Source organism: Lepidochelys kempii, chromosome 11 (assembly GCF_965140265.1).
Source record: "Lepidochelys kempii isolate rLepKem1 chromosome 11, rLepKem1.hap2, whole genome shotgun sequence".
Taxonomy (NCBI): domain Eukaryota; kingdom Metazoa; phylum Chordata; order Testudines; family Cheloniidae; genus Lepidochelys; species Lepidochelys kempii.
In genome coordinates, this window is record NC_133266.1 from 51439025 (window position 1) to 51454526 (window position 15502).

General features: G+C 40.4%; 1 protein-coding gene across 1 annotated transcript in view; it reads right to left on the bottom strand.

Moving 5' to 3' along the window:
- Positions 1–458: 458 nt before the first annotated feature.
- The window catches only part of COL5A2 (collagen type V alpha 2 chain), a 173644-nt gene continuing 158600 nt past the window's right edge, over positions 459–15502 (bottom strand). Inside the window, exons 51-54 of the mRNA XM_073306133.1 lie at positions 10549–10840; positions 9272–9459; positions 5818–6057; positions 459–3349 (exon numbers count right to left, since the gene is read on the bottom strand). Of these exons, the coding sequence (XP_073162234.1) occupies positions 3203–3349; positions 5818–6057; positions 9272–9459; positions 10549–10840 (867 nt within the window). The 3' untranslated portion in view covers positions 459–3202. The remainder of the gene's footprint in view (positions 3350–5817; positions 6058–9271; positions 9460–10548; positions 10841–15502) is intronic.

Here is a 15502-nt window from a genome sequence, read left to right on the forward strand (position 1 = left end):
GATGTTAAGGTGGAGAGTGCATGTCAGTAACATAAGGGTAAAAGCATTTCAGGAATGTTGTAATTAACCCAAGAACAAGCATTAGAAACCCAGGAAATTCAGGTTAGCTTAAATTTAAAAAAAATCTGAACATGCGAATGTATGGAAATGCAAGTGAAGGCACCCAAACGACCATTACTCCCTCCTGTAGTGATACTAGGCAATAGGCATACACTTAAGATCTGTGCATAATAGTATTTGAAGTTCCAGATTAGATTTAACTGATTTCTGAAGACACATTAGAGTTTTCATTTTTCTGTTCCTCACACCATCACTACAGGATGGAGGTATCTAAAGTGTGCATTGCCATATAACATTTTACCATCACCTCTCGCTAAGGGAAACCAGGCTTCACTCCCATTGGGATCAATAGGTGGTAGTAGGTGGGCATTTGGAAAACAGAGACAAGGTGGGTGAGGTAATATCTTTTATTGGACCAATTTCTAATAAAGTTTGGACAAGCTTTTGACCCACACAGAGCTCTTCTTCAGGTCTGGGAAAGGTACTTCCAGTGTCACAAGAAAATGCAAGGTAGAACAGATTGTCTAGCATTAGTAGTTAGCACATATTGTAAGGGACCATTCAAGGTGGAATGGCTAACTACTTTTTGCTATGACGCTGGGACTCATAATACATCCTTTATACCTAAAAGCCATCTACTCTAAAACACAAGTATACTATTTCTGGATTATATTATCCCAGCAGATGAAAGTCAGAGATTAAAAGTATTTTAAATCTTGAAACAGAGTAAAAGATTCATCCTTAGTTTACTTTCTCCTTATTTTATGCCTCTGAATAAACCCCATACGATAAACTACTACCAGTTAGCAATATCTAAATTTGTGATAAAGCATTATGTACTAACCACTGTGCACCACAGTCATTCAGCCATGATTAGATTGCCCATCAGCTCTGAAGGTGCCTATGCTGTAGACTTTAACCAGATTTTAATAGGAGTTTTGCCCTAGTGAAAATCGCAGAACTGAGCCTTTGTCATGCAGGAAGAATAGACTATGCCCATGTGAACCTCTGAACACTCCTGTGGTTTCCTGTGTATATCTATTGTATACAAGTGTGCACATACAAACTTAACATTTACAGAGCTAGAACTATCACAATTTAGGAATGACTGATTATTTGAACATTAATTTTTGATTATTTTGATCATTGCAAATATAACTTTGGAAATGGTCTATAAATTACATTTTATAACATCAGAGATTATTTAAACTGACATACTGCTTTGATCTTCATATTTTATTCAATCATGAATAAAAATTCTGACATCCTGGAGTTCCAAAGAGTATTAGCTGGGCAGCTTTAGTAGGCTAGGTGATGATAATTTGATGTAATTTAACTTCCACCTTGTGAGATTTGCAACAAAAAAGGATATCACTGAAAATTTCCACTATAATCCAATATATAAAATATTTTAGGTGCACATTTTACAAACATCTAAATCATTTAAAACAGCAACAAAAATTATAAAATTCTGTTTCCCCCCAGCAATGAACTGAATGGGATATGTTGGAAGGAGTTCTACAAAAAGGAAACCACTGACATAACAAGAAGCATGTATTTAATTAAATGCTTTGCAAAGATACATGAATAAAGCTATGTGCATGGCTTTTCTTTTGGGATCGCCTCAGCTGTTTATTTTTTTTATTTAAAGAGACTCACAAAACATTGGCGAGCACAAATGCAATAAAGAAACAGAAAAAACCCCTCTAATAATGTTTGTACCCACATGCTTTAGGTAATAAAACATGTTGGTATTACAAAACATTCCATATAGTGTATGACCAACAGGTAAAATGCACTGTAACACTGTTCTTTCAAATACTGGAAATCTAACAGCTTTACTCTTCAAAACTATGTTGGTGGAAGTATCTTTATTTTGTCAGGCTTTTACAGAAGTCATTTTAGCACCATCACTTAAAAAACTTATTATTTTTGCCCTGCCTATCTCCATACTTGGAATAATAACAGAAGCATATAGCACCTTTTAGTATCTAAAATAAAAACAAGAATATTAAATGCATCCCAGCTTTTAGAGATGAGGTAGCTCATGCTAAGAAATGGTGGATCATTTTTTGCCCTGACAATTCAGGACTGATAGGTCAAAATGACTGGTGATGCATGACTGATTGTCGACTAAAAAGTCATTTCTGCAACAGTGAGTTTCTGAACCCTTGGTCTGGTACACGTGAATGACTGATGACACACATAAGCTGAAAACAAACTTATGACATGGTCTATAAAATTTTATATGTAATGGTTTATTAGATTATGCAAGTACTAAAAGAAATCAATTGGGTATCAGGTTTCAGACATATTTAAGGGTACATACTCCTCCAAGTGAAAGCCTCATTAATAGTATGGACTTATGTATGTACCTTGTCAGGAGGGAGAAGGACAGACCCTTAAAATTCAAATGTAGACCTACTCAAAGATTTACCCCTGAATTTTCTTATTTCATAAAAGTTTATGATGCTGAAGGGATTTCTTCTAGGCCTCATAAAACATAAGGCCATCCACTTCTGTGTAGACTAATACATTTACATAGAATTGTTAAGCATTTCACTAAGGACAATGCCAAGTAAGATGACCTCACTTAAAAAGCGTTATTCAATTAATGACATTGGGCTTTTTGTGACTGGCCGGGGAAAGAAAAACATTGGTTTCATTTAAACATGCTGTGGGAAAAGCATATTTGGTTGCAAATATTTTAAACCAGAGTTCACAAAAGTGCTCTACTTTTCTGCTATTCAATCTGCATCCAAGCAAAAGAAGTATTCCTTTGAATTTTACAAAGCTCCACTTTTAAACTATCTGTATGGAATACCTACAAATTTTGAATTACACTCAAAGAAGGTGAGCAAAAAAGCCCTACAATTATCATCCAGATTTTTTAAAAGGGTAATCATTGGTCCTTTTTAAATGGTACTGCTGCACTGAAAAGTTGGTTTAGATCATTTAAAACTGAAGGTTTGTAAGTAAAATAAATATTCTGAAGGAGGCCAGGCATTTAAAAAGAACTGTATGTACAATGCTGATGCAATATCAGCCATTACTTCAAGAGTCTCAGGATTAACTTCCATCAGTCTAAGTTCTTGTGTTTAGTTGTTGTTGTTGGTGGTGTGTTAATATTTTCCTCTTTCTTTTACACAAAACACACGGGCCCAATCTCAATGCCAAATTCCTGGTCTGTATTACCAATGTCCACTGGGGCAATATCTATGATAGGTAAGCGTGCCACTTTCTGTGTTCTGTATTCAAAGACAGTCTTGCCAACGTTCCCGTTACGTTTCTGAAAAACAAGTGAGAGAAATGTTATGCCATGGTTCAAGCTCATTTGAAAAGCATCCTGAGGGCCAGCAGAAGCCAACAACACTATCAGAGACATTCCAGATGGACCCTACTGTACATCTACTGCACAATGCATGTCCTCTTGTACTGCAATTGCTTACTGAAGCTTTTTCATTTTAAAAAAAATGCTTGCCCATCTGACTCATCAGCTTCAGTCTTGAATCTTAAATAGCAACATTGCTGCCATAAAATTAGATTCATTTTGAAAGTAAAAGAAATTTCTTTTTGATGTATTAATAATGTACTGCTACATATAACAAACACTGGGGTAAACATCTGTGCAGAAACAAGCAGAAAGTGAAGCTGGAGATGGTGGGGGAGTATTCTCATTCATTCCAAAATAAAAACTCATTTTACATTACAAAAAATTATACAGAATTCCAGGATTTGGGCATGTAGGCTGAAAATGGTATGGTGCAGGGGGGAACTTAGAGCAGCACAAATATGATTCCAAGGAAACGAGGAATGACAGCAGCAGAATGAGGACAATGGAGTTCAAAAATGCAAACTTTAACAAACACAGAAAACTGGTAGGTAAGGTCCCATAGGAAGAAAATCTAAGGGAAAAAAGGCGTTCAGGAGAGCTGGTAGTTTCTCAAGGAGACAAGATTAGAGGCACAACTGTAAACTAACCTAATGAGAAGGAAAGTTGGAAAGACTAGTAAGAGGCTAATACAGCTCCATCTGAAAATCAAAAAGAAATCCTACGAAAAATGAAAACATGGACAAATTGCTAAGGAGTACACACACACAAAAAGCACAAGTACCTATGGACAAAATCTAAAAGGCTGAGGCACATAATGACTTACACCTATCAAGGGACATAAAAGGTTATAAGATGAGGGTCTTTAAATACATTAGGAGCAAGAGAAAGACAAAGGAAAGTGTAGGTCTGATATTTAGTGGGAAAGGTTTCAGAGTAACAGCCGTGTTAGTCTGTATTCGCAAAAAGAAAAGGAGTACTTGTGGCACCTTAGCGACTAACCAATTTATTTGAGCATGAGCTTTCATGAGCACTAACACCCCCCCGCCCCCAGACGTTCTTTTTAAACCCTGGATTTGTGCTGGAAATGGCCCACCTTGATTATCGTACACATTGTAAGGAGAGTGATCACTTAGATAAGCTATTACCAGCAGAGAGTGGGGAGGGAGGAGGTATTTTTTCATGCTTTGTGTGTATATAAAAAGATCTACACTTTCCACAGTATGCATACGATGAAGTGAGCTGTAGCTCACGAAAGCTTATGCTCAAATAAATTGGTTAGTCTCTAAGGTGCCACAAGTACTCCTTTTCTTTTAGTGGGAAAGGAGAGCTAATAATTAATTACATCTAAAGACTGAGGTGTTTATTGCCTATTTTGCTTCAGTCTTCATTAAAAAGACCAGATACTCAACACAATTACTATTAACAACAAGGGGAAATGAATGCATACCAAAATAGAGAAAGAACAGGTTAAAGAATATTCAGATAAATTGGCAGGGCCTGATTAAATTCCTGTTAGAGTATTAAGGAACTAGATGAAACAATCTCAGAACCTTCCAGCCCTACATTTCTATGATCTAAGCCAGTGGTTCTCAACGCTGGTCCACCGCTTGTTCAGGGAAAGCCCCTGGTGGGCTGGGACAGTTTGTTGACCTGCGCGTCCGCAGGTTCGGCCGATCGTGGCTCTCACTGGCCGCGGTTCGCTGCTCTAGGCCAATGGGGGCTGCAGAAAGTGGCGCAGGCCGAGGGATGTGCTGGCCGCCCTTCCCACAGCCCCCATTGGCCTGGAGCGGCGAACCGCGGCCAATTGGAGCTGCGATCGGCCGAACCTGCGGATGCGGCCAGTAAACAAACCGGCCCGGCACGCCAGGGGCTTTCCCTGAACAAGCGGTGGACGAGAGTTGAGAACCACTGATCTAAGCTGTTTCTTGTTTACACTGTGGACTTTCTCTATAGAAGATCCCTTCTTTCCAGTTCTAAGTAGAGGTACCAAAGCATTAGCAACTGTACACAGTATGTAAGGTCCTACTTACTTGGCACAGAAACATTTGATTTTGGACTTATCTGGATTCTTTGACTGATCACACACAGTAGCAAACGGGGATGGAGAGTGAAAGGAGGGAAGGAGAGACAGAGACCTTGTATAATAATAAATAATAGTAACTAGTAATTAATAATTCCTCTAAATTGTTCAGAGTTCAATTTTGTGTGTCCAGCTCTGAAAATCTGGACCAAAATGTCTTTTCCACCTGTAAATCCTATTATTCTGACACCCAGGAAGAATTTCTGTAGTATTATTACATTAGAAATGTTCAATTCTGTGGACTTTTTCCAACTTGAGAAAGATCTGAAAATATTAAAGGCCCCCAAAAAGTCATTTTTCTCTATAAACACGATGAAATCAGTTTTGAAAAGTTAGAACTTACAGAGCAGCTGTCCTGAAGGACAGTATATCTAAATCGATTGTTTCCTTCTGCTTTGATCTCAAGGTCATTAGCCCCCTTAAGAATTACAGCTTTCTTCAGGTTCTTAGACTGGTCATCCATGTACCCTATACTGTTCTTACAATGGTATGTGATATTCTGGGAGGCTTCCTTTGACAGAAGGCGCAGGAAGGTCATTTGGGTGACAGCTGTATTTGGTGACTCACTGTCTCCATAGACAAACTGCAAAGATACAAGATAGATTATCTTAGGTTACATGAATTCATATAAAGTTTGTGGATGTCAGTAATATTAATAAAAAGAAAAGGAGTACTTGTGGCACCTTAGAGACTAACAAATTTATTTGAGCATAAGCTTTCGTGAGCTACAGCTCACTTCATCGGATGCATTCAGCTGTAGCTCACGAAAGCTTATGCTTAAATAAATTCGTTAGTCTCTAAGGTGCCACAAGTCCTCCTTTTCTTTTTGCGGATACAGACTAACACGGCTGCTACTCTGAAACCAGTAATATTAATGATTTTCAGACACAGAAAGTCCAAGAATCATTAGAATTCTTTAATAATTTTCTACAAGCTGGACACCCAGAAACTGAGGCCACTTTGGAAAATTTTGGCCATAACACATAGTACCTTTTTAGCTAAGGCCCCAGTCCTGCACTGAGAACCACATACACATCCCAATAGATCCCTACCAAAGTTAACAGGATTCCGAATTGGCACAAAGGTCCAACCTGAAGAAACTCAAAGCTGGGTCAATGCCTCTAACGTTAAATGTAATAGCTCACTAGAGCAGCAGCCAAATATATATAATAAATGTCAACCACAGAAAACATTTTAAAAATGTAACTATTTTATTGTAATTTTAGGATCTTATTTTACATACATTTTATTCAGTAATATCAATATTAACCAAAGAAGTTTGAATATATTATACTAACTACAGATTTTATCAGAACACATTACTTAGACTGGAGCTAGAAAGAATGCTTATATCTCATGACCTTTATAGAACATTGTTAGCTATTTTCACTCTTCTCTGTGAATAATCAGAAATCAGACAAACATTTTGCTAATATTCTGCATTTTCCCTTCCTATATATTTTTAATTTTATTCATATAGTTTGAGTGACTGCAGTGTAGAAAATGTAATTTAATATTGGCTGGAAAATGTATACTTCCCACAAACCAGATAGTGTACAGAGAATGAGGAAAATCTTCTCTATCTGCAACGTCTTCTTATAATATATGCTAGCTATAATCAGTCAAGTCTGAGAATTTCTTTTCAACTACCAGTCTCTAGAGTTTGCAAGTGAATATTACAAAGGCTATACTGGGTACTTATCAGACCTGACTGTGTTGTTAACATATTAATTATTTTTTTACAATTTTTCTTGGTGGTGAATTCCACCTCCTCTCCATCAGATCATGGATTAAATATTCTCAAATCTGTAAAATGCTAAACACCTACTGTGAGATGCTGGCACTCACAGCAACTACTGCCTTTAATGCCCCTCATAGGAATCCTTCATCGTGATCTTCAGTGGCCCAGGGGCTCAGAGTTCTGAAGCTCATTCTGGAAGCCTGGTATTTTTCAGGCTAAGTTTTTGACACGGATATTTTTAGGAAAAGCCACCAACAGGTCACAGGAAATAATGAAAAATTCACAGAAGCTCGTGACCTGTCCGTGACTTTTACTAAAAATACCCATGACAGAATGGGTAGCCTGGGGAGCTGGGAGAGGCAGCTGGGAGCTACACGGTCCCCCTCCTTTGGCAGCTCCAAGCTGCAAGGGTCCCCCCTGCCTCCCATGGCGGCCCGGAGCTCTGGGGATCCTCCCTGCCGCCCGCCGTGGCAGGTGCCCCCTGCCACCGGGTCCCCCTTGCCCCCCGTGGAAGCCACCGATGGCAGCCAGGAGTGGCAGATCCCCCAGCTCCCTACCTCCACAGGTGGCAGGGGACCCTGCAGCTTCAGGAGGCGCTGGCTGAAGTCACTGAGGCCTTTGGAAGTCACGGATGCCATGACTTCCATGACCTCCATAACTAAATTGCAGCCTTAAACATAATCACCAGGAGTTATGTCTGCATAGGGACTGCACAATTAGGCATACAGATTGCAACATTTTGGTCGTGAAACCAGATTTTTGGGAACTAAGTTAGGGATACAGAAGGAAGTTTTATATTTGTGAAGAGTAAACAATATATTTGAATCAAGTAAGTAACAACTTGAATGTCAGACAATCTGTCTACCAGTATTTATAAAGTTCTTATCTTGGCATGATCTGCTCAAAATAGTATTAAATATCCAAAAAGAAAAAGAAAGAATCTGGAGAAGAGCCTTCTCACAGGGTGGATTTAATTAAATCAAAGCAATTTAAATCAGCAAGTGGGAAACTGATTTAAATAATTGATTTTTCTCATGTTTTCCATTTGTATTTTTTAGTTATTTTCCTAAAGACAAGTTGATTTTCATTGGCTGGTAATCATTAAAACATATTGATTTGCAACAAAATATAGCCTTCTCACTGGATTTGGTGCTGCTTTTTGCTAACCAGGAACATACACTATGTCTGTACACGTTTATTTAAGCATGTAGCTTAACTTACATTTATTCATATTCTTAATTTTTACATTTTTATTCTGTTAGAAAATGGTGAATGATGCATTTATTTACTAGTTGATTGGTTTTTCACTTGTGATTTGTATCAAGCTCTATTTGGATGGAAATTCAAATTCAATTAAAATGTACAAAAACAGAATTGTATTCTATTTTATTAAATAAAACTGTCTTAAATGTGCTGCATATATAAGAAAAAAGTTTATCAAAAAGTTAATCAAAACATGTTTTGTATTTAAAACTAACTGATTTATTAACCAAAGGAAGTATCTATAATTAGTGAATTAAACTGATTGTTTCTGATCACTACGTCCTAACAAGATTTGAAACTAGTGGACCTCATATTTTCACACCTAGTTTTTAATTCATATATTGGAAGAGGAAAACAAGTTTTCCTGCTTTTTCCACTCCCAATCATTTTCTTAACTTTGAATGAATTTTTCATTGAACTGATATAGTTGAATACACTTAAATAAAGAAAATATTCTCTCTGCATCTACAGAGATGCTTCTGTTGTCAAAAGGTGGTTTAGTACTTCAACAAACTATGGTTCCAGATGCTTATTCAGCGACTTCCAACAATCCATTGGTTTGATTTCCTTTAAAACTTGGCAGCAAACTTACTACTTACTATTATTTTAATAGATTATAATAAGTTTGGGCTTTAACACAGGCTGTCAATTTCAAATTTAATTTTAAACGGCTTTATTTTTAAAAACAAATCTGTATTTAATTTAAATAAAAATATCTTATTTAAGTTTAAAAAAATCAATGTTTAAAAATTTTATCACCCCTTTTTTATCCCATTGAAATATATTTAGTTACCTGTGATCCCCTGTTCATATCAAGGCCATACCATACAGGCTTGAGGTCCGGTGATCTACTAGTCCACCACGTTTTGCGCGGAATGCTAGATGGGTTTGCAGAAATACAAGTCTCTCCAGTTTCCATATTGCAGTAGACTTTTACAGCATCTTCAACACAACCTTGGTTAGGGTCAACCCAATATTCTCCTGCAAAACACAAAAAATGTAATCTCTGCTATATTAGTAAGATTCCTGAATGAATTAGGGAGTTATAATTAGGAATCTCTCTAGATATTACAAAACACAAGTTCCACATTTACCTAATGTCTTTTATTTTGAGGCCTCAATGGCTAACCAGTTTAGCTGATCAATAAACAACTTGTGTAACTATATTGGGTATGATGTAACAACCCTCTACTTGTTTTAATGTACACTCCAGAGATAAGTTCAAGCACAATAGTTGGTTCCGTATTTTAAGCACTTTAAAATTGGGGGTAGTTAGATCCTGAATTTTGCTTATGCCCAGTTCTTAATTTGTAATGAAAGAGGTGCCAGGGGGCTTGAGCAATTTTTTTTACTTTAATAACTGACGTGGCAAGCCCAGAGGTGCCGGGGCTATAAAATGCCAAGCCTAGAGGGGCCGGGGCTCTGCCCTGGCAGAAATTAAGCACTGCTTAAGCCCATTATAAAGCCCCTGGGCACTACTCTGATGGAACAAAGCAGCCAAGCCTGGCACAGGGGGCATAGCTGCAGGAAAAGGGGAAAGGCTGGGGTTGCTCTCTCCCTAGCTAATCCTTAGCTGCCAGACAATTCTTATGGGGTGCTGGATGCCAGTGTAACTTAGAGTAATTCTAACACACTACTCAAAGAACAATGAGGTATATAAAATCAGGATGGGTAACCCATGTTATTTTAGCAACTGAATGGATTATGCATCCAAAGGCAGCATTTAGCCTTCAATGCTGAATTATTATTGCCTCAAACGGGCACTGTACCAGCTTATCACTGTGATCATACATACAGGAGTGGCGCTCCAGTGTGATCACACTTACAGGGGTGGCACTCCAGTGAAATACCCAAGTGCCTTACGCAATAAAATACTGAAGAATAAACAACATTTTTGCAAGAGGTTTTTGAGCTCCTTAATTCAAAAGACCTGGCATGAACGACAGCTATTACCACAACAACGTATATCATGCATGTTTTCCCAGAGATCCTAAGACCAGAATGGCAGTACACCAGGACAATGCAGCATATGCAGATACTACATTATTAAATGTTGCATTTTATACACACCGCTTTTCTTGGATGGATGACAGAGCTTTAGATCATCACAAGTGCGTGCTGGGTGTTTCTTGGAGCCATCGGGGCTGCGCATGGTTTCAATCTGGCTACTCAGTGACTTCAGTGTGGCATGGACTCCTGGATCAGTTTTATTGTTGTCATCAGGGGCTGCTTCATCTTCAGTGAATTCTGGCAGTGGATCTGCCATACTGTCATCAAAGTGGCCCATAATGTCACCGATGGCAGCTGTGAGGTGACCTGGGGGGCCTGGGGGACCTGGGGGACCAGGATCACCTGGAGGACCCTAAAAGTAAAAGTAGTAATAGAGATACACAAGATGTTTTCATTAGACAGAGTGGGGTTTGGGACAGTATAGTTATTAAAAAGACAAGCCTAGCCAAAATCTCAGCTCCAATCACCCTCAAACTTAGGGAAAGTTCCAGAGCAACACTTCACGGCTGACTCCTGCCTCTAAGGATAGAGATAAGAGGATAGGCCCACACATCTAAGGGCATAGACTGTCTCTAACTTTGTCTTGTACAGCTCTGAGCATTTTGGCCTGAAATTCGGAAAGCTTTTTAGCAAGTACATAGGGATACTGTACTAAATATGGGCCTTTGTTGGTGTTAAACAACGAATAATGCACTCCACAATGGATCAAACCAACACCTTGATCTGAAGAGCCTTGAGCTTTAGGATCTGAATTTTGTGGCTTCTAATTCTAAATCTGACGTTCTGGTACCACCACAGGCACACTGAGATTTAGCTGTGAAACTCCCTTTAATAGTAATTAACCAGAGTTCAAAACTAATGTTCCAATTGTCCAACCAGAAGCATGCCCATCAATCTAATACATTCTGTGTCTAGGAATTATGGTAAGAAATGTATTTCTTAATATGTTATTGTGAATTTGTAACTGAGGTAAGCACTGAGAGAAAGTAAAACTAGAAATAATAGTCTGAGACATCCTACCTCACTGTCTCAACTACATATCTGATCTGTTTTAGATTCAAGGTATAATAAATACTTTACTCAAAATTCTGAATTCTGCATTCATTTCATGACACCTCAGTAGCAGTTGAAATATATTGATAATTTGGAGGGAATTCATATAACAGCAACAAAAATGAAAAACTGATTCAGATATGGGAACTGCCAAGAATTCTTGGGTATGAGACAGCAGTTCCCAATCTACCTGTACCGTTAAAGATATTTTATCATGTCTCATCTCTTCTTCAAAGTAAATAATCCCCATTTTTTCAATCTCTCATTATACAAGAGTTTTTTTAAGACTTTGATTGCCACTCTTTTCTGAACCCCCTTAAGTCTATCCTTTTTGATGGGGTGCCCAGTACCGCACACAGAATTCCAATGAGGCTGCCCCACTGATGTATATAAAGGCATTATAATTTTTTTTGTTACTATTCAGCATCCCATTCCTTATGCATTTAATATCTTGTTAGCTTTTTAACCACGGCTGCATATTGAGCAGAAGTTTTCATTTATCAGACTAAACCTGGTCCCTTTCCTGAATTGATACATTTAATCTAGAACACCATAAGGTGTCTGAGTAGTTTAAATGTTTCCCTCCAATTAACAGTACTTTGCATTTATCAACATTGGATTTCATTTGCCATCATGTTGTCCATTCACATAGCTTCTTTACGTCTCTCTGAAGTTCCTCACTGTTCTGGTCCTAACTGACCTAGATAACTTTGTATCATTTCCAAATTTTACGTCTCTACTCACCCACTTTCCAGACTATGATAAATATATTGAACAACACAGGACCTTTTATGGAGCCTTGAGGTACCCCGCACTGTTAACCTTTGGCCATAATAAAAGTTTACCATTTAATCCTACTCTTTCCTTTTAATTAAAAGTAAAGTTTTTGATTCCACAACAATAATTTGCCTCTCACTTGAGGATTATTCAGCTTCTTTAGTAGCCTCTTGTGCAGGACCTTGTCAAAATCTTTGGGAAGTCTTCATACATTACATCAAGCAGTTCTCCTTTATCCACTACTTTGTTATTACTCAAAGAATTCTAAGAGATTAGTGAGACAAGATTTTCTTTTGCCAAAACCATTCTGGTTAGATCCTATGAGAGCATTACAAACCTAAAAGTGGCAATTCTTCAACAAAAAATCTTCAAAAACAGACTCCAATGAGAAACTGCTGAATTGGAATTAATTTGCAAACTGGATACAATTAACTTAGGCTTGAATAAAGACCGGGAGTGAATGTGTCATTACACAAAGTAAAAGTATTTCCCCATGTTTATTCCCCCCCACACCCCACTGTTCCTCACACGTTCCTATCAACTGCTGGAAATGGTCCACCTGGGTTATCACTACAAAAGGTTCCCTCCCCGCAACTCTCCTGCTATTAATATCTCACCTTACCCGATCACTCTCGTTACAGTGTGTATGGTAACACCCATTGTTTCATGTTCTCTGTGTATATAAATCTCCCCACTGTATTTTCCACTGAAGTGAGCTGTAGCTCATGAAAGCTTATGCTCAAATAAATTTGTTAGTCTCTAAGGTGCCACAAGTACTCCTTTTCTTTTTGCGGATACAGACTAACATGGCTGCTACTCTGAAACCTGAAATAATTCAGTTCACTTATGTTATTCTACATTTACAACTGCATAACTGAGCAGAACTTGGCCTTTAAATATCTGTGCCGGGCCTGATCAATAAGCAAGGATGTACAAAGGTAATTCTCTCAATTACTTGTAGTATCTGAACTCCAAGCAACAAGAGGAATTGTTGAGGATGGAATAAGGGGCTATAACTAGGCATAGCAGACTGAAATTCAAAACAGGAAAAAACGGTTACCTACCTTTCATAAGTGTTGTTCTTTGAGATGTGTTGCTCATGACCACTCCATTCTAGGTGTGTGCACGCCCACGTGCGTGGTCGTCAGAGACTTTTGCCATAGCAGTATCTGTAGGGTCGGCTGTGGAGCCCCCCTTGAGTGCCATGTTCAGGCATCTCTATATGTCTACACCCTCTCAGTTCCTTCTTGCCAGCAACTCCAACAGAGAGGTAGGAGGGCAGGTAATGGAATGGACATGAGCAACACATCTCAAAGAACAACAGTTACGAAAATTAAGTAACCATTTTTTCTGCTTCGAGTGCTTGCTCACATCGATTCCACTCTAGGTGACTCACAAAAAGTATCATCGGAGCTGGGCTCAGAGTTCACGGTGTTGCAGCTAGCCAAATCCTGAGGGAGGGACTCCTTGAACTTACAGAGGGAGTCCCATAAGTTAAAATTGTACCCACCCAAGATGACCTGGTGGTTCGCCACCCGGAATTGAAGGCTAGCCATTGAATAAATTTTTCTCCCAGAAAGGTCCAGTCTTTTGGCCTCTTTACTTTTGGGGGTTGAACTAATGTGACCCCGCTTGTTCTTTTTGTTGGTCGCAGAGACAACCAGCGAGCCCGGAGGTGGGTGGGTAAATTCATACTCAAACCCTTTGGCCAAGATAAAGTACTTCTTTTCAGCTCTTTTGGAGGTGGGAGGGATGGACAACAGGGTTTGCCAGAGGGTCTTGGCAATTTTCAGGACCCCGTCATGCACTGGAAGTGCAACACATGCTGAGGTAGAGGCTGAGAGGACATTGAACAAGGTGTCCATCTTCTCAGACATCTCCTCCACCTCTAGGCCCAAGTTCTCGATCACCCATCAAAGCAGAGCCTGGTGTTCCTTAAAATTGCCTGGCAGGCTGGCCCTTGAAGGTCCCGCGACTACCTCATCCAGGGATGAGGACTGTACCACCAGGGGAGGCTCCAGAGCATTATCCCCCATGAGGGAGGGGTTTTTGGGGTGGGCGCTGTCTCCTCTACCCTGACCACCGAGCGGGTCTCACACAGCAATCCCAGTGCCGCCAGCTGTTGCTCCGAGGCAGTGGCAGATGAGCAGTGCAAAGGGGGCATCGTCATCACCAGCATGCCCCACGCACTCCAATAGGGCCATGGCACTGGCCACTGGCTGTGCTGCCAAGGTGGCGCCGTAGATGTTGATGCGGCCTCAGGTGCCCAATTGTGCCAGTGGGGTCTTGGCAAGGGGCTGAACTGCCCTTGTGTGCCAGAGGAATCCCCTCATGGAGACCACAGTGGGGCCATCACCGCCTGTGTCTGCCTGCTGACCGTCGCCACCAGAGACCAGTGTTTGGAGTGGCCGGATCGGCGCTCGTATTGAGAGGACCGGGGCTGGGGGGGAACAAAATCATGATGGGGAGCGCTCCCACGTTGCAGGTGACCGAGATCTGTGCTGAGAGGACGACCAGCAGGAAGGCGAATGGTGCTGGTGGAACGGAGACTGGCGCCTCCCTCAAGGCGATCCGCATCAAGATGGCGGGGACCACAATCACGGTGCCAGTGACAAGCACCAGAGAATCTGGGCTGCAACGCCAGAGATCTGCGGCGAGGAGATGGAGAGCACTGCCTTTCTCGGGGGATCGGTGGCTGGCTTGTCCTTGTAGGGAGCCTTTGGTGCTTCCTGCGGCGTGGGCAGAGGCCTCTGCTCTCTCAGTGCCGGGGGAGCTTTGGAAGGCATTGATGCCATCAGACATTTGGGTCCACTACCGCTCCTGGGAGTTGGTGGTGGATCCTTTCAGGGGCTAAGGGCCCTGACCAGAGAGGCATGTCCTCGTGGCTCCGGAGTGGCAGGGCGGCCCAAACTGGGTCCTTTGCCCGATGCCCCATGGTTTTTCTTGCCCGGTGCCGGAGAGCCGTGCTTCATTTTCTTTCTGGACACTGGAGCAGGGGGTGCGCTGGGCACCAAGGCCGAGGTACTAGGCGAGTCTTGGCAGGATGACTCAGAAGCTGGACAAAGGGCAACTTCCATGAGGAGAGTCCGCAAATGAATATCCTGCTCTTTCTGAGTCCTGGGTTGAAATTTTTTACAACTATGACACTTGTCCTTCACATATGATTCCCCCAAGCACTTGAGGC